Consider the following 17,946-nt stretch of genomic DNA (forward strand, 5'->3'; position numbering starts at 1 on the left):
ATGTTACCCCCGTTTTCAGGGTGTAGAAACAGGCTCAGAGTGGTTAAGAAATTTAACCAAGCGCACACAGTTATGAACCTTGGATCTGAACATAGCGTGATTTCCAATGACCTGCTCCCTACTCCCAACTTTGTATTAAAAACATGCAGGAAAGTTGAAAGAATAATTCATACACACACACACACACCCTTCCCCCAGGTTCAACAAGTGTGAACATAATGCCACATTTCCTTCACGCTTTCTCTGAATATATATATATATATATATATACACACACACACACATACATACTTGAAAGTAAGGTATAGACATCATGACCTTTTACCCCTGTTGCAGACTGAATGTTTGTGTCACCTCCCCAAATTCATATGTTGATGCCCTAGCCCCCAGTGTGATGGTATTTGGAGATGGGCCTTTGGGAGGTTTTTGGGGTCAATTGAGGTCATAAGAGGGGGCTTCTCCTAATGGGATCAGTGCCTTTATAAGAAGACTCACCAGCGAGTTCTCTCTCTGTCTCTCTTTCCCCCTGCGCACACTCCCCAAGGAAAGGCCACGTAAGGACGTGGCAAGAAGGCGGCGGTCTGTAAGGTAGGAATGGGACTTGCACCAGAACCCAACCATTCTGGCACCCTGATGTGGGACTTCCAGCCTCCAGAACTGAGCAAATTAAATTCTTTTGTTTAAGTGAACGGTATTTTGTTACAGAAGCCTGAGCAGACAAAGACAACACCTGAACACCACCACGTGCATCTGCTAAGAATAAAGAAAATCTACGTAATTACACCCAAGAAAATTAGCAATAACTCTGTAATATCTAATATTCTATCCAAAGTCAGATTTTTCCCAATTGTCCTAAGAATGTCTTCTCATAACTGCTTTTTAAATTTTCAACCAGACGGGACTTCCCTGGTGGCGCAGTGGTTAAGAATCCGCCTGCCAATGCAGGGGACACGGGTTTGAGCCCTGGTCCAGGAAGAGGCCACATGCCACGGAGCAACTAAGCCCGTGCGCCACAACTACTGAGCCTGTGCTCTAGAGCCCACGAGCCACAACTACTGAGCCCACGTGCCACAACTACTGAAGCCTGCGCGCCTAGAGCCCGTGCTCCGCAACAAGAGAAGCCACCGCAATGAGAAGCCAGCTCGCCGCAACTAGAGAAAGCCCGCACGCAGCAACGAAGACCCAACACAGCCAAAAATAAATAAATATATTAAAAAAAAAATCTCAACCAGAATCCAGGCAAGGTCCACACATTATATTTAACATCTCTTAATCTAGAACAATCCTTCCCCCACCGCCAGCCCCTCCACCTACATCATTGACAATCTTGAAGACAGGCCACTTGTCCCACAAAATGTACCCCTTTCTAGATTTGTCTGATGTTTCCTCGGGTCTAAATTCAGACACAGTATTTTTTGGCAAGAATTCCGCATAACAGATGCTGTCTATACTGCGTCCTATCAGGAGGCATCTGTTGGCAGGTAGTAAGGCTAGGTTGGGGACCCGCACTTAACCTCGACACAAAATAAGCCACCAGACTTTCAGCTCAGCGCCTTTTCTTTACACCAGCAAAGTCGGCTGCGCTGGGGACCCGCAGTGCGGAGTCCACCGCGGGAGGGTCCCTTTGGGTCTCCCACGCCCCGCTCCTGCACATCTTCGCCTGGCCTCGCCCCCGCCGGCCTGGCCACGCCCCGGCCCGGCCCATCCCCCACCCCTCCCCAGCCCCGCCGGCCCAGCGGGCGGAACCAATAGCGTCTGGCACTGCGCTCGACGTCGCCCGCCCGGACTCTGAATCCCGGCGCGCCGGGCGCACTCGGACGCCGTTCTCGGTGGGCTTCCGGCGCACGCTGATCTGCCGCCGCTGACGGGCCGGAGTTCGCGGAGCCGCTGCAGGCTGCCTCGCCTGTGTGCCAGGTTCAGCCGCCGCCATGGGGATCCTGGAGAAGATCTCCGAGATCGAGAAGGAGATCGCCCGCACGCAGAAGAACAAGGGTGAGGGCCGGCCCGGCGGGGCGTCTGCGGCGGGCGGGGGGGGCTGCCGGAGCCGGAGGGGCCGGGCGGGATCCCGAGGGCGCGGATCAGGGCCAGACCTGGGGGCCGAGTAGAGAACCCCAGCATATGGAGCAAGCATCCGACCCGGAGAGGCGGGGTCGGGGTTCGAAGCCGGGTCTCCTGGCGGGCGGGCCTGGTGGATTGGCGTTCTGCTCCTTTGTGGGGGAAAGTCCAGGAGGAGACCCCCCCCACACAGGTACAGCCTCGCCAGCTGCCCGGAACCCCTCGGTGGGGTGGAGGCAGTCAGGACTTGAGTCTGGCGGACCTGGGTTTGGACCCCGGCTCCACCTCGTACCTGCTGTGAAAGCTTGGGAAGTCACCTCACCTCAGTGAGCCTCAGTGTCTTCCTCTGCAAATGAGGGTAATAACCCCGTGCCCCCTCTTAGCTCACAACTAAGTTAAACCAGATTCTGTTTGCAAAGCACTGGATGCATGTGAGCACCCGGTATTAAAGTGAGTCCCGCAGCGTAGGTAGCACTTGATGAAGCATCAGATCTGGGCGCAGACTGTAAGGGCTGCGGGAGCTCAGAGGAGAGGAGCAGTGAGGAGAGGAGACCGGTGACACCCAAAAAGGCTTCCAGGAGGAGGTGGGACTTGAACTGGTTGAGGGGAGGGGATTCCAGGAGAGGGGCACTGCTGAGGCAAAGGCACGGGAGCTGAGGTGAGCACGGCGTGTTCATGGGAGAATGAGGAGAAGAGTCTAGATGAGAAGGAGGGTCTGGAGTAGTGGGAGATGTGGTTGGCTGTGGTGGGCGAGGCCCAGTGCCTGACCAGCCCTGCTGTGGGGTTGCAGGAGCAGGAAGCAAGCCGGTGGTTGGTCTCAGTGTCTGTCCTCCCTTGGCTGTGAAGTTGGGGGGCTTCCTTCACTCTCATTCTGTAAATACTTGCGGAACCCTTACTAGGTGCCAGGCACTGCGGTTAAAGCGGTGAACAGCTGGCACATCCTTGCCCGCATGGAGCTGACCTTTCAGTGGACCCTCTGTAAACTGGTAGCTGAATACACAAGATAACTTCAGCCAATAATAGACGCTGTGGAGACAAACTAGGGTGATGTAGCAAGCGTGTCGGGGTAGGGGCTGGGGCTACTAAGGTGGGATGATCAGAGAAGACCCCCATGAGGTGGGGACGTTTGAGCTGAGACCAGAATGAGAAGAAGGAACCAGCCATGCAAAGACCTGGGGGGAGACTGTTCCTGGCAGAGGAAACAGCTGGTGCAGAGGCCCTGAGGCAAGAATGAACTTGGCTTGTTGAAGGAGCTGAAGGTCTGGGGCTGGAGTGCAGGATGGGAATGGAGTGGGCCAGTCGTGTAGCCTTGTAGGTCATGCGAAAGCGTCCAGGTTGTGTTCTGAGGGCAGTGGAAGCTAGTGGAGGGTGTTAAGCAGCAGAGACTTCTGTTTTAAAAGTTCCCCCTGGCTGCCCTGTGGAGTATCATCCATGGGGCTCAAGGAAAGTAGCAGGGAGGCTTGAGATGCTGCTGCTTTGGCAGTGGTCCAGGAGGGGATGTAAAGGTGATTAAGGGATCAAGACCTAGTCCTTCCCTTCAGAGATGCTCAGAATCTCATGCGCTGGGGTGACAGAAAGGACCACATGAACCTGACTTGCTGAGCCTGTCCTTGACCACATCTCACTGCCCTCAATTCACTCATTCACTTGCCAAAACACTTCCTGAGCACCACACCGGAAGCTGGGGATCCTGCCCTTCTGGAGGGAGGGAAGCAAAGAAACAAGATTCAGTCGTCCCTCGGTATGGGGGAGGGGGGGATTGGTTCCGGGACCCACCGCAGATCCCACGATCTGAGAATGCCGCATCCGATAGCCAGCCCTCCATGTCCATGGTTCCGCATCCACAGATTCAGTCAACCGCGGACCATGCAGCACTGTGATATCACTGAAAAAAATTCCCGTATAAGTGGACGCGTGCAGTTCAAACCTGTGTTATTCCAGGGTCGGCTCTAGTTTCAAATGGTGCTGAGAAGCCATGAAGACAACAAATGGGACCAGCGAGGGGCCTGGCAGGGGTGGGGGTTACTGCAGACAGTAATAATAACCAACTTGTATTGAGAACTTGCTGTGTGCTGGTCATTGTTCCCAGAGCTTTCTTTAATCACAGAAATCTGCTGAAGTCGTTACCGCTGCTGACGTCCCTATTTTGCAGATTAAGAAACTGATGCACAAGGAGGTTAAGTAACTTTTCCAAAGTAAAATGGCCCGGAATTTCAGGATGGAATTCCAACACAGGCTCTGAAGCTCTGCGTGACATTGCCTCTGCGTGACTGGGCAGGGGAGGCCTCTTCGAAGAGGTGACATTGAGCTGAGAAGGAGCCAGCCTTGGGAAGATGAGGTTGAAATGGGGTAGCAAGTGCAAAGGTCCTGAGGCGAGAATGGGCGGCTGGACTGTGCGAATGAGGGGGACAGTGGTGGAGACGGGACGTGGCCGGGCCGGTCACCTGACCACAGCGACATGACATGTAGTGAGGTCCTGTACCCCAGCTCTGCCGCCCTGCAATGCAGCTCGCCATCAGTAGTGTAACTTACGTACATGAGAATTTGGAAAAAATTGATATCAAGGAGGAGAAAAAGGAAAGTAATTTATAATTAAAATAGGGTTTATTTCAATAAGTGAATGTAGGGGCACAGCCAAGATACAGTGGAGTTACAAGGAGGCGGTGAGGTGTTTGCAACTCTGGGCAGAATCACTGGGCATGTGGCAGCCACAGTGCAGACGATGCAGGTGTGTCGTGTGGGTGACTCACGTCCCCTACACGAGGCCTCCCTGTTGGCAGCCTGGGGTCCCAAGCAGGCAAGCCCGTCTAGGTAAAGTTTCAAACAAAACATGCCACAGTCTTCCCTCAACATACACAGTCGTTCCACTCCTGGGAATGTCAGTGTCTGTTAATGCTGTAAAAATGCCCTGTGAGGCTCTGGGCCCCAGAGATCCTAATCCAGGCTCCCTCTGTGGCCCTGCGACACGGGACAGTTCTTGGCTCTGCTGGACTGACTTACACCTTGTAGAGCTGCGGGCTTCCCCGGCTCCTGCCTGATAAGTGCCCGTAAAGACTTCACCGTCACTTCACCATCGCAGCGACACCTGAAAACGCCCTCCAGGAGGCCCCCAGGAGTGGTGCCGCCCTGGCTGAGAACCACTGACATTGGGTCCTGTCTGTCTGTCGGTTGCTGTCTGGCTCTGAGGGTCCCGGCCAGCATTCGGTTGCATGTATTTGGTTGCATACGGGACCCTCCCAACCCACCCGGGACACTCACCTTCCGTCCTGTGTTGTCTTTTAGCCACCGAGTATCACCTGGGCCTGCTGAAAGCAAAACTCGCCAAGTATCGGGCCCAGCTCCTGGAACCCTCCAAATCGTCCTCATCCAAAGGCGAGGGCTTCGATGTCATGAAGTCGGGCGACGCCCGCGTGGCGCTGATCGGCTTCCCCTCTGTGGGTAAGGTCAGTGATGGGCACCGCAGGCCTCGGGGAGGAAGGTGGCTGGTCTCCACTCTGCCGCGGCCGCGCCCCCTCCCTCCTCTCTGAGCCGGCTCCGGGGCGCAGGAAACCCAGCCCCCCCGGGCCCGGCGGGGACTCTCCAGCAGGAGAGGCCCCGCTGGCCTCTGCCTCGTCCCCGAGCACAGACGTTCACTGAGTGTGCGCCTCGTGCCGGGCACGTTCTGCCCCTGCCCACTCAGCCCCGAGCTCGCGCAGGAGAGGGAAAGGGCAGGCACGTGGAGCGGGGCGGCTACCCTGTGAGCAGGTGTGTGAGCAGAGCCCCAAGAAGAGGACCTGAGGTGGAGGCCGTCGGGGAGCGAGGATGGCGGGGCGCCCTGAACTGACCGGTGTGACCCCTGGGCGGCCGGCGAGCACAGCCAGGCTTTGACTGCTAGGGAGTTGCCGTGGATTCGCTCGTTTTAGCCTTTTCTTTCGATCTTACTTTCCAGCCTGCAAGGCCTTCTCTCCCGGGTGAAGAGCCCAGGCCGGGAGGAGCCACTCTAGTGACCGAGAGCTGTGCCCTTGGGGTCTGGGCCCTGTTGGGAATCTGGGCTCTCTGAGCACGGGAGGGCGCGGGCCGCCCTCCTGCAGGGGCCAGACAGGTTCGGGGGTGTCCCCCAGGTTGGCCTCTGGCAACCATGGCTCTCAGGGCCGCCCGTCTGTCCACACCTGTCTATCCCCCCGGTTTTTACGTTTCCTCAAGTTTCCAAGAGGCCCCCTGGGCAGAGACTTTGTGATCTGAGGCCTGTGATTCTTTCACGAGCCCTGTTTTGGGTTCCAGGGGCCTGAGGGCGTGTGAGTGAGCTGTGCCCCGGCTTCCGGCTGACTAGGATGGGGGCGCCGGGCCGGGCTGGGCTGCCCTCCTGGCACTGCCCGCTGCTTTGCTGGCCTCTGGGCCACAGCGTCCATCACTGTGTTCGCCACGCTCCCCCTGCCTTGTCACCTTCTTCACGAGGTCGGGACTGGGACGAGGTCCAGGGTCCCCAGCAGAAGCAGGACCGAAGGCCGGGTCTCTCAGTCCCGGCCGAGTGTGGCCCCACTCCCACCGTGGGCCAGCCGCGAGGTCCCATCCGGATCCTTCCCCGCTCCCCTCCCTCCCTCGCAGCCCCGCACCACCGGCCGGCGCTCTCAGGCGGGAGGGTCCCTGCCTCCGTGCCCTCCTGGGAGCAGCCACTGTGTGCCGTGGGACCGACCCCTGCTCCAGGTTCTCTGGGCCCAGGAGGGTCTGCAGGGTCCGTGGAGCTGGGGATGGGCCCCAGTGTAGCGGGGGAACCCCTTAGGAACCAGGTCCCTGTGTCCACCCGAGGCAGGCCTGAGGCCTCAGGCACAGGGCGGCCCTGTGGTGTGGAACCCCCCAGGCAGGGCCAGAGGTGACTTTTCCAGCTGTTCTCGTCACACCCCAGCGGGGGGATGGGGGTCTGCCTGCGTCGGAGGCTCCCACACCTGGGCTTCTCCTGGAGGTGGGGCAGGACCCCCGCTGCAACGACCTGCTTTCTCCCAGTCTACCTTCCTGAGCCTGATGACCTCCACGGCCAGTGAGGCTGCGTCCTATGAGTTCACAACCCTGACCTGCATCCCTGGGGTCATTGAAGTAAGTCGGGGTTTGCCAGCTCCCAGGAGGGAGGGTGAGCGCGTGTGTGTCGTGTGTGTGTGTCGTGTGTGGTGTGTGTGTGGTGTGTGTGTGTGTCGTGTGTGTGTGTCGTGTGTGTGTGTGTCGTGTGTGTGTGTGTCGTGTGTGTCGTGTGTGTGTGTGCCGTGTGTGTGTCGTGTGCCGTGTGTGTCACGTGTGCCGTGTGTGTCGTGTGTGTGTGTCGTGTGTGTGTCGTGTGTGTCGTGTGTGTGTGTGCCGTGTGTGTGTCGTGTGCCGTGTGTGTCACGTGTGCCGTGTGTGTCGTGTGTGTGTGTCGTGTGTGTGTGTGTCGTGTGTGTCGTGTGTGTGTGTCGTGTGTGTGTGGTGTGTGTCGTGTGTGTGTCGTGTGTGTCGTGTGTGTGTCATGTGTGTGTGTCATGTGTCGTGTGTGTGTCGTGTGTGTCGTGTGTGTGTCGTGTGTGTGTGTGTCGTGTGCGTGTGTGTGTCAGGTGTGTGTCGTGTGTGTGTGTCGTGTGTGTCGTGTGTGTGTGTCGTGTGTGTCGTGTGTGTGTCGTGTGTGTGTGCCGTGTGTGTGTGTCGTGTGTGTGTGTCGTGTGTGTGTGTCGTGTGTGTGTGTGTCGTGTGTGGGGGGGTGTGTGTGTCGTGTGTGTGTGTGTCGTGTGTGTGTGTGTCGTGTGTGTGTGTCGTGTGTGTGTGTGTCGTGTGTGTCGTGTGTCGTGTGTGTGTCGTGTGTGTGTGTGTGTGTCGTGTGTGTGTGTGTGTGTCGTGTGCGGGGGGAGGCTCTGGGCTGAGCTGGGGGCTGGGGCTGCCGGGACCCCAGAGACGCCTGGCCCGTCCTGCAATCCTCGCTGGTTCCGAGAGTCTGCCAGCATGCACAGCTCTCCCCGGTGCCCCTCTGTGCCCCGCTGCCCGGTGTCGCCCCGGCTCGGGTCACCTGTGGCTGGCCGGCTCCTTCTGTTCCCCGAGACGCTTTGGAGCCTTGGGCAGCTGGGGCTCTGTGGCCGTGGGCCTCCCACGGCGAGGTGGTTTCCTTGTGAAGAGCTCTTACCATCAGCAGTGGCTGCTGGGGGCTTATAGAAGCGCACGCCCTCCAGGCGGCCCCTCGGCTCGCGGGGCATGGTCTGCGCCAGGCTGGCTGGGGTGGGGACGTGGCTCAGACTTGGCCCGGGAGGCCCCTTCGCAGCCCGCCGGCCCCGCCTTACCTCCTTTCCTGCATCCTAGTACAAAGGCGCCAACATCCAGCTCCTGGACCTTCCTGGAATCATCGAAGGCGCAGCACAAGGTGGGAGGCGGAGCAGGTGGTGGGGGTGGGGAGGAGCCCAGGCCCTCCTGTGGGCGCCTGGGGACGGTTGACGGGAGGGTTGGGCTCACAGCCCCTCCCAGGGCCCAGTGCTCTGTTCCCGAGGGACTCTGACCTCAGAGCTGAGGGGACCGAGGCCCAGGAGGGGGGTGACTTGCCCAGGGTCGCACGGCTCACCAGGCAGCTTTGGTTCCAACGTCCAGTGTGTGGTGGACCCTGCCAGGGATGGGTGCATGGCAGTGGAGCCCTGGTCCTGGAGCCCTGTTCTCTGAGATGGGACACGCCCTCGGCTTTGGTGGCGGGTGGCTGCCCGCTGGGGTCATCCCTCCCTTGCCAGGTGCCAGCTCCGTGCGGACCGTTGGCTCGCTTAATCCTCTGACACCCCTGTGACTGAGCGAGTGTCGTCATTTCCTTCTCACGGCCAGGAGGAGCGTGGGGACGGACGGCTGCACGTCTGCCCGTGCCCCTGTGGAGTGCGGGACTGGAGTCGGAGCCTCCTCCTGGGGGTCCCGTGCCCACCGCCCTCATCAGGGCGAGCTCCTGCCTACTTGGATTGGCGTGGGGAGCGATGGTGGTCCCCCAGGAACCTGCCATCCCAGCCAGCAGGAGGAGGGCTGGCCCCCGCGGGGGAGGCTCACCCCCTGTAGTCAGGAGGCCTCTGGAGACCACCGGGTCCCCTGCTGTGACCTCAGTCCCCAAGTGGCTGTGTGACCTTGGCCTGGTGCCTGTCTTCTCTGGTTGTCTGATGGCAGGGTCTGACCTTGGTGGTGGCTCCTACAGCCCCTCCCCCTGTGCCGTCTGCTGCTTCCTCTCTGTAAGCCTGGTTCCGGGAGGGGCAGACTCGTCACATCCTGGAACCACGTAGCTTTGTGGTCTTGGGCAAGTGGTTGAGTGTTGCTAGGCCAGGCCTCGGTTTTCTCGTGTCTGGAACAGGCAGATAACACTGACTGCCCGGCGTGGCTCTGCGGGTTGAGTGAGCACCCAGCTCAGGGCCCACAGGGTGGGGGGGTGGCAGCGGGGGGCGCTTCTCCTCCCCAGGCGCTGGTGTCGGGGTTCCTCCTAAAACACATTTCCACGAGTAAGACAAGGCTCAAGAGAAGTGCCAGCCCGCGGGTGGCACGTGGCAGAGTCCGTGCGTGTCTGTAAGGGGCAGGAGTCTATGCGCCGTGGGCTGGGGGCATCTCGCAGTCCTGCCCATGTCGCTGTGTAACCACGTTCCTCCCTCCTGACCAGGGAAGGGCCGTGGCCGGCAGGTGATCGCCGTGGCACGCACAGCCGACGTCGTCATCATGATGCTGGACGCCACCAAGGGAGAGGTGCAGAGGTCCGCAGTTGGGGCGGGGCAGGCTGACAGCCTGGGAAGGCCCTGCGGGGGGAACAGGACACTGGCTACCGCCCGTGTGTCCCTGAGCTCGTGGTGGGTGGTCCCAGGGGTGCTTGGCCCTCTGCCACGTGGGAGCAGTGGCAGGACTGTCCACGGCTACACCCAGTGCAGGCGGCCTGGGGCAGCCTCCCCGAGAGGCTTGTGTCTGGAGGATGGGGCTGTGCCGTGCCACCCTGGCTCTGGCTCCTGCCTGCAGGGGCCTGGGTGCCCTGTTGCTGCCCAGAGTCTGCCAGGAGCCCGGCCCCAAACAGCAGAGCCTTGCTCACGCCCTGGCTTGCGGCTGAGGGCACAGCAGGCCAATCTGCACCCTGGCCGCACACCAGCCGATCTCCCCTCAGACCGGCCAGAAGGTCTGGGGCTCCTCAGCACCTTTGGTTGCTGGGAGGGGACGTTCGGCGGCTGGTGGCGGGTGCGGGAGGGCCGGCCGTGGAGAGTGGGGGCTGCACGGCCTGCCCCGGGCACCTGTGAAGGCCATGGGGGCTCCACCAGGTCCCTGCTGGAGAAGGAACTGGGGTCGGTCGGCATCCGCCTCAACAAGCACAAGCCCAACATCTACTTCAAGGTGAGGCCTCGGCTCCTGAGCCTCGGCAAGGGGGTGGGACCGGCCGCGGCCCGCGGGGTGAGGGGTGTGGGCTGCAGCTGCCGCTCTGTCAGCATCACCCCTCCCTCTCTCCTCCAGCCCAAGAAAGGAGGCGGCATCTCCTTCAACTCGACGGTCACGCTGACCCAGTGCTCAGAGAAGCTGGTGCAGCTGATCCTGCACGAGTATAGCATCCTTCCCGAAGGTGCGAGAGGCCCGGGTGACGCAGACTGCCCACACCACCCAGCTCTGTCCAAGCCGCAGGAAAGCTGCGGCCAGCTCCCATGAGGCACGTCTGTCCCCTTTGCCTCACGCTCTCCAAGCTTCAGGCTGGCCGGGCCGCAGCCGTGCACTCCTGGCTCCTTGCAGGGTACGGGGCCGGTCACGTGTGGAAGGAAGACGAGACGGCGAGGGACGGTGCCTCCTGGGCTGGGGAGGCCTCGGGGCGACCCCGGGGGTGGGGGGTGGCCAGGCTGGGGGCGGGGGTTGGAGCGGAGGCAGGGTGGCCGCGGGGGGAGCTCGCTTCTTAGGGGGAGCGGGACCAGCGCTCCGGGCTCTGGAACTGTGGCTGCCTTGGCGATCCTGGCAAGTACGTCGTTTCTTCTATTGTAACGGCAAAGATTTAAAATATTGATTGAACCCCTTACACGTTGTGCTTCCTTGAGAAAAGTGAGGGAGCTCCCCAAACGGTAAAACCGTGAAAGCAGGTAACCTTACGGTCCCTCTCGGCAGCGTATCTAGCGATCGGCTGTTTCAGGCCCTGCTGGCGGGGGGAGGAGGGGGCGGGGCGCTGCTGGCGCGCAGGTTGCCCTTAACCCTAGCGCCTCAGAGATCTTCAACGCGGAGGTGCTCTTCCGAGAAGACTGCTCCCCGGACGAGTTCATAGATGTGCTCATGGGCAACCGCGTGTACATGCCCTGCTTGTATGTAAGTGGTGCCAGCCCCCAGGGCAGCCACGTGGGAGGGGAGCCCTCACCCCAGGGGCTGCTTGAGTCCCACAGGCACCTCGGGCTTGACCCCGGAGTGCCAGCCCAGCCTCTCTGGGGGGCCGGGGGCCTCAGGCCCCTTCATCCTCTCCCCATCCTTGAGTCAGCAGGGGGGGCCCTGTTGCCGCACTGCTCTGTTCCTCTCATTCCCCAACACCCCCACCCCCCTTCCAACCCCAGGTTTATAACAAAATCGACCAGATCTCAATGGAGGAAGTGGACCGCCTGGCCCGGAAACCTGACAGCGTGGTCATTAGGTGAGGCTCGCGGCCACCCTCTCTGAGCGGGAGTCCATCTGTCAGGCCTCTGTGCACCCCGGGGTAGAGAGGCCATCCCGGTAGCTGCTGGTGACCTTGGCCGAGTCCCCCCTAAACTGTCTGGGGCAGGTGGGTGATGGGGTAAGCTCTGGTTAAGAAAACAGAAGGACTTCATCCACCAAGGTCTGGGAGTGGGAGTGGTTAGCGGCTTCGTGGCTTAGCAGTTAACTGCAGACCCCCAGAGAGAGCCAGGCTGTAGCCCGCTGCTCCTGAGGCCCTGGAAGATGTGGCTTCTGTGACCTCCGCTGGGAGGGAGAAGGGACTGAAGTCCTCGGGTGGGGGCTTCTCTGAGGGGTGGGTCCCGGGAGCCGCCTGCGCTCTGGCCCGCCATGGCTGCGGGGCCCTCTGTCGGGGCAGCCTGGCTTTGTGCCCACCCTGCTGGCTCCCCAGTTCCATCCAGGTGCTCTGTAGCATCACGGTGACGCTTGGCTTTTGGGGAGCGGGACCTTGGGGACTGGGGAGGAGGGGGGTCCTGGGCCCACGCGAGGACTGCTTCCTGGGCGTCCCTAGCGGCCACGAAGAGTAGCTGCGAGCGGGTGTCCTTCCCGCAGGACAGCTCGGCTCCCCCCCTGCTGCTGCGTCCGGGCCCCGTCCTCAGGGCCCCGCAGGCCGCCCCTGTACCTGCTCATATGCATCACAGGGGAGGGCGGGTCCCCACTCAGGGCAATACAGCGGCAAAGGACCAAGCCAGGGGTCACCGCATCGCTGAAACCCCTGCCGGGCAGCCCTGGGCCGCTCGGGGGGTGGGCTCTGCATTGTCATCCTCTGCCTCTGGCCACCCCAGCTGCCACAGGTGCCCTGTGCCCTCCACAGGGCCCCGGAGAGACGGCAGGCTGTGCTGGGCGTGAACGTGACAGTGACAAGAGGCTTTGGCAGCTGAAGCGCCGTCAGGCCTGCGGTTGTGCTGCCCCATGGGCGCCAGCTGGGCCGCACTGGCCTGGGTGCCGGGAGCCCTGGAAGCTCTGACCGGCCCCTTCCTCCCGGCAGCTGCGGCATGAAGCTGAACCTGGACTACCTGCTGGAGATGCTCTGGGAGTACCTGGCCCTGACCTGCATCTACACCAAGAAGAGAGGCCGTGAGTCAGGGCCGCGCGGCCCGAGAGGCGGCCGGGCCTCCCCCTCCCCCGGGCCGCCCGGCCTGTGTGCGGCACCCAGAGCCCCGGCCCAGCCCTGGCCCAGCCAGTCTCTACACGACGGCTTTTCTCCCGTCTCAGAGCCGGCACCACCCTCCACCGCAGCCTGTCAGAGGCCTCGGCCTGAGCCCTTGTGGCAAAGAATGCCGAGTTCTGGGGCTGCTGGTCTTGAGGGGGACGTGGGGATGGGACAGACACCGCCGGCAGTGGCTCCCCGAGCAGTGACAGACACTACGTCAAGGCTTTAGGGCACTGGGCACACGGGCCTCCCCGACCTCCCACCCCCTGCGCACACGCCTCACACCCCACGGCCTAGCGGCCGAGTTTGGGCAGTTTGCATCGACCTTGGCCGTGTCCGCAGAGGGAGATGAGGCTACCCGGCCGGAGCCAGTCCAGCCCAGGTTCTCCTGCGGGACCCCTCGGCCGGGGCTCTTGTGGCTGATGGGCTTGCAGGAGTTTGCACCCTGGACTGGGGTGTAGTTTGATTTTCTGTGTTGAGTCAAGGCTGTAGAAGTCTGTTCGGGGCTCTTAGCGAGGGTGTGCCCTGGAGTGGGGGAAGGGCAGGCCAAGGCCGGAGACTGGAAGGGCCTCCGTTTCCTGCGGAGGGGGGCTACGTGGCAGTGGGCCCTGACTCTGCTGACTTCCCGCCCCGCCCCGCCCGTCTATGCAGAGAGGCCGGACTTCACGGACGCCATCATCCTCCGGAAAGGGGCCTCTGTGGAGCACGTGGTGAGTTGAGGAGACCTGCCCAGGCCGGGGTGGGGGGAGCTCTGCCCATCGCCCGGGGTCCTGCCTGACGTCCTCCCGGCCCTCAGCCGCCGCGCTGCAATCGGGTGCTGGACACGTGTCCCGCCACCCAGCTGCAGTTAGGGGGCGGCGTGGAATGGGGTCCAGCGGGTAAGGCACTCGGCTCGCTGCCCGGCGCGGGGAAGATGCCTGGGAAGCGGTCGTCACCATCCTGTCCCACCAGGGCTGCGGGGTCCTCGGGGCCATTCAGGCATTCAGTCAGTAGAGCTGCCGCCCAGGACGATTCTGGGTTGTGCGTTCCCAGTCGTGTCTCCCCCATGCTTGCCCCCACTCAGCCCCCGCGCAGCCCGCCCCTCCACGCGCCCCATCGGCTCTGCCCCTGGGGGCTCAGTGCACCCAACACGCTAGTGAGCGTCAGTGCCCAGCCAAGTAGCCCCGGTTCCTGCTGGAACTGGGGTCCTTGGGGGTCAACAGATGCCAGCCACCCAATCCTGCAGCTAAACAGTCCCACACAGAGGGGAGTGCAGTGCGGGGTGGCCGGCAGCACGCTGGCACGTGCCCTGGCCCTCTCAGGCCCTCTCAGGACGTGGGGCTTCCGCCACACCTGGCGGGAAAGCCGGAGAAGGCAGGCGCAAAAGGCTGTTCCAGGCAGTGGGGCGGCCGGTGCAAAGGCCCGAGGCAGGAGCGAACGTGGACTGTGGGCCGTCGGCTGCCAGCTGGCACGGAGGGTCGCAGCGTCGAAGGCAGCAGGTGCTAGAGCGGGGGGAGAGGCCTGCGGGGGCCTTGGTTCCAGAGCCTGGATCTTGTCCCAGCGAGGCCTGCCTTGCAGGGCCTCAACCCCTCCTGGATACTCACCTATCACAGGTGCCATGCTGTGCACACAGGCCTGCCTGGGTGCTGACCACAGACCCAAAGTAGAGAAGCCAGTCAGACATGGGGTTGCACCCTGACGCCCACATACTAACATTGAGGGGTAACCTCATCTGGGGGTAACTGAGCCCCCGGGGCCTTTGCAGTCCACCTAGTGGAGCTGACAAGAGCCTTGCCTGCACAGGATCACGCGCCATAAGCCCCAGGGGCAGAAAGGATCTGGCAGGGCCGTCAGGGGTGAGAGGCACTGTGGGCTTCAAGGGTCTCCCATCCACAAACAGTATGAAAAAGGATGACCTTAGGGGACTTCCCTGGCGGTCCAGTGGTTAAGACTCGCGCTTACACTGCAGGGGGCGCAGGTTCAATCCCTGGTCGGGGGGCTAAGATCCCACATGCTGCACGGTGCAGCTGAAAAATTTAAAGAAGAAAAAAGGTGACCTCGGGCGGCCTTCCATCCCCCCTCATTGCTAGAGACACAAGTGCCTAGGGACGCTTCTCTCCAGGGAGAGCCGTGGAGCAGGCTCTGGGAAACAGCTCCTACTGGCCTCGGTGTCAGGGATGCCAGGGCCCGATGGGACCTGCAGCAAACTGGAGGGCTCCCAGGGTCCCGGGACGACCCTGCAACTCTGTGACCCTGAGCTTGTCAGGCAGGTCTAGTTCTGTCGTTCGGGGGCAAGCTGAATAAAACGTCAAGTGCATTTGCAGGCCAGAGCTGACCTGGACCGTCAGATTTCATCTTTTGGTCTAGAAAACAGCGAGTGTTGGGACGGGTGTGTGTGTGTCTGTGCTCGTCCCTGCCGGCAGTGTCCTCTGCCGTGGCCATGCATCCTTGGTCACCCAGAGGAGGCCCAGATCAGGGTGGCCCCCCGGAAACGTTCCTGCAGGCCTGATGTCTGGGCTCAGGCATTTGGTCTCTGCCCAGGGCCTGTGAGGCTGTGAGCACGTGGAGGACAGGCGACGTTGCGCTGTCCTCACCCCAGCCGCCTCCACCGCGCCCACCCAGCCCGTGCAGCCAGGGGGCCACATTCTCAGGGGGAAGAGCTGGCTGCCCTCCAAGCTCTCTTCCCTTCGGGCCTCCTAACAGCACTGGGTTCCTGTGACCTTTGTCCCTACTCGGGAGTGCTACAGGACGTGGGCTGTCCTGGGCTGGGGGGGTGACGTGTTATGTGGGAGGTTCCGGGTCAGGGCGGCAGGAGGTGAGAGAGGCAGGCCCGGTGGGGACACACTGACAACCGCCCTCATCCATCTGCCAGAGCACCTGCCCTGGGCCCGGCTGCTTCCGGGCGCAGCCCGGGCTCACCATCCGACTCTCTCCCGTCCCCCAGTGCCACCGCATCCACCGGTCACTCGCCAGCCAGTTCAAGTACGCGCTGGTGTGGGTGAGTCTCGGGCGGGAGGCGGGCAGGGTCGCCCGGGGCAGCCCCAGGGTCAGGCAGGAGCTCCCGTCCTTCCGCATGGGGACTGGGGTGTCGGTCAGTCCTGCTCTGCGGGGTGTGTGGCTTGCATGCTGACCCAGACCGGACACGGCCCTCCCGCTTTGGGATCCGGGCCGGTTGGACCGCTGGGAGTCCTGCTGTCAGAGGCTGTGGGGTCTGCTGGCGCTGGGACCCCCGCTCTAGACCCCCCATCTGCACCTCCACCCCCTTCCAGTGACACTGTCGGCCTCGGCCGGGTGGGTACAGAGGCTGATGTGGCCCCCCCGTCCCGCTCCCCACTCAGGGCACCAGCACCAAGTACAGCCCACAGCGGGTGGGCCTGACCCACACCATGGAGCACGAGGACGTCATCCAGATCGTGAAGAAGTAGTGGCCCTGCCCCCGCCCCCCGTGGGACTCACCGGAGCCTAAACTGGGAAAATACAAATGCACCCCAGGAAGGGGTCTCTCACGTCTCTGCTGTTTGCAGAAATTTCTTCAATGGGCAGATGGTGGAGAGCATGCTGGGGCCTTGGGACAAGGTTGGGGCTGGGCTGGGCTGGGCTGGCGGCGTTTCCCGTGAGACTGGACTCTGGAAGGGGTCCTATTTGGGTCCCTGGGCCTGCGCCTTCTCCCCCCCACCCCACCCCCGGCCCCGTCCAGTGCAGAGTGAGCGAGCTGCCCACCTGCCCCCCGCGAGGGCCTAGTGCAGACGGCTGGCCTGATGCCCGGCGGGGAGCTGGGCCTACTTGGGTCCCTGGCGGCCCCTCAGCTCCTGCCAGCTTCTCTGGTTCTCAGGGAGGGCGCTGCCCAGGACAAAACCCCCTATCCGCCCCCTGCCCCCGGGCACCCCCTGCCCAGCACAGAGCCCAGGACCCAGCCCGGTGCAGACACCTGGGCTGGGGGATTTGGAGTCTGGGCTCTGCGTTTTCTCTAAATACCACCCCGCCCTGCACCCCCAATCTCTCGGCTCTCCTTCCTGAAATAAAAAGTGGAAACAATGCCTGTTCACTAAGGACGGTTTTGTAAGTTTGCTGAACTCGGTTGCCAGGTTGGGTCGGGGCAGCCGTGAGCGTGTGGAGCCTGGGCCTCGGGGGAGCAGGCCCAAGCCTGGGGTTCAGGGGGGCCTCTGTGAGGAGTGATGGCGAGGCGCCGTGCGGGGCTGCGAGCAGCCTGGGCTCCAGGAGCAGTGACTTGCCCTCGGCTACACGGCTTGTGAGCGCAGAGCTGGGATTTGAACCCCAGTCGGAGGCTGCTGAGCCCATGAGAAGACTTCCTCCTGGCCCTGCAGCCTTTGGGGCAGGTGGCAACAGGTCTTCGGAGGCACTGGGCCAGCAGGTAGAGGCAGAGCCCCTGGGGGGCTGGGGTGTGGAGCAGGCCCACTGCCCAGCTCTCCCGGCTGTTCTTGGCTTCTCTGTCAGCTGCTCAGGCTCCTTTCCGGTGACAAAACAGGAATAATAGACCTTATTAAATATGCATGGGGCCCCAGGCGGGCAGCGTGGTGGGCTGGGCTTGCCGCCCATGATACAGACACAGCTTCTCCACTGGCGGCCGCATTCCTGGGGCCTGGCCGAAGGACCCCCGTGGGGCGGCATGCGGGCAGGGAGCAGGCCACTGGACCCAGGTAAGGTGACCCGGCCCTGGACCCCTGGGGGGGTGCAGGAGGAAGGGGGAGGGGGCGGTGGCTGAGCTGTGGCCTTGCTCCCTCACCGTGAGGTCTGTCTCAGCCTCGGCTTCTTTATCTGTAAAATGACATGATCGATGCCCAGCGCAGTCCTCCTCTCGGCGACAGTGGGCTGCTTACCTTGGCCCCTCCCCCTGCCACAAGGCCTGGCCACAAGGTCCCAAGGGAGGGTTTCTGCCTGGGTGATGGTCACTGCCGCTTCCTGCCTCAGGTTCACAGGGCATCAGATCCAGGCCTGTTGTGTCCCCCAAGCAGGCTGGGAAAGGATGGAGATAAGGCCAGAGGTCTGGGCCTCCTTGGCCAGTGTGGGCTTGGGGGGCAGGGTCTGAGGCTCCGGTCACTGGGCCCCCATGTCTCTCCCGTGGGTGGGCTTGTTTCCAGGGAAGTCTGTGCGTCTATGGTGGG

The 17,946-nt window shown here is 62.2% G+C and overlaps 1 protein-coding gene across 5 annotated transcripts; it reads left to right on the top strand.

The window, feature by feature from the left end:
* The first annotated feature begins 1,839 nt into the window (after window positions 1-1,839).
* On the top strand, window positions 1,840-16,858 carry DRG2 (developmentally regulated GTP binding protein 2). 5 transcript variants are annotated; one of them, XM_061176434.1, is made up of 13 exons: window positions 1,840-1,992; window positions 5,338-5,498; window positions 7,036-7,125; window positions 8,347-8,407; window positions 9,659-9,749; window positions 10,299-10,371; window positions 10,489-10,579; window positions 11,219-11,316; window positions 11,556-11,632; window positions 12,680-12,768; window positions 13,496-13,554; window positions 15,696-15,821; window positions 16,162-16,858. In XM_061176434.1, the coding sequence occupies exons 1-13, from the start codon at window positions 1,929-1,931 to the stop codon at window positions 16,246-16,248; spliced, it is 1,167 nt and encodes a 388-aa protein (XP_061032417.1). In that variant the 5' UTR covers window positions 1,840-1,928; the 3' UTR covers window positions 16,249-16,858. The 5 variants fall into 5 exon arrangements, with proteins under 5 accessions (XP_061032417.1, XP_061032419.1, XP_061032416.1 ...); XM_061176436.1 differs by having other exon boundaries at window positions 15,768-15,821; XM_061176433.1 differs by having other exon boundaries at window positions 5,338-5,493; window positions 6,995-7,125.
* The last annotated feature ends 1,088 nt before the right edge of the window (window positions 16,859-17,946 follow it).

Source organism: Eubalaena glacialis, chromosome 19 (genome assembly GCF_028564815.1).
Source record: "Eubalaena glacialis isolate mEubGla1 chromosome 19, mEubGla1.1.hap2.+ XY, whole genome shotgun sequence".
Lineage (NCBI taxonomy): Eukaryota > Metazoa > Chordata > Mammalia > Artiodactyla > Balaenidae > Eubalaena > Eubalaena glacialis.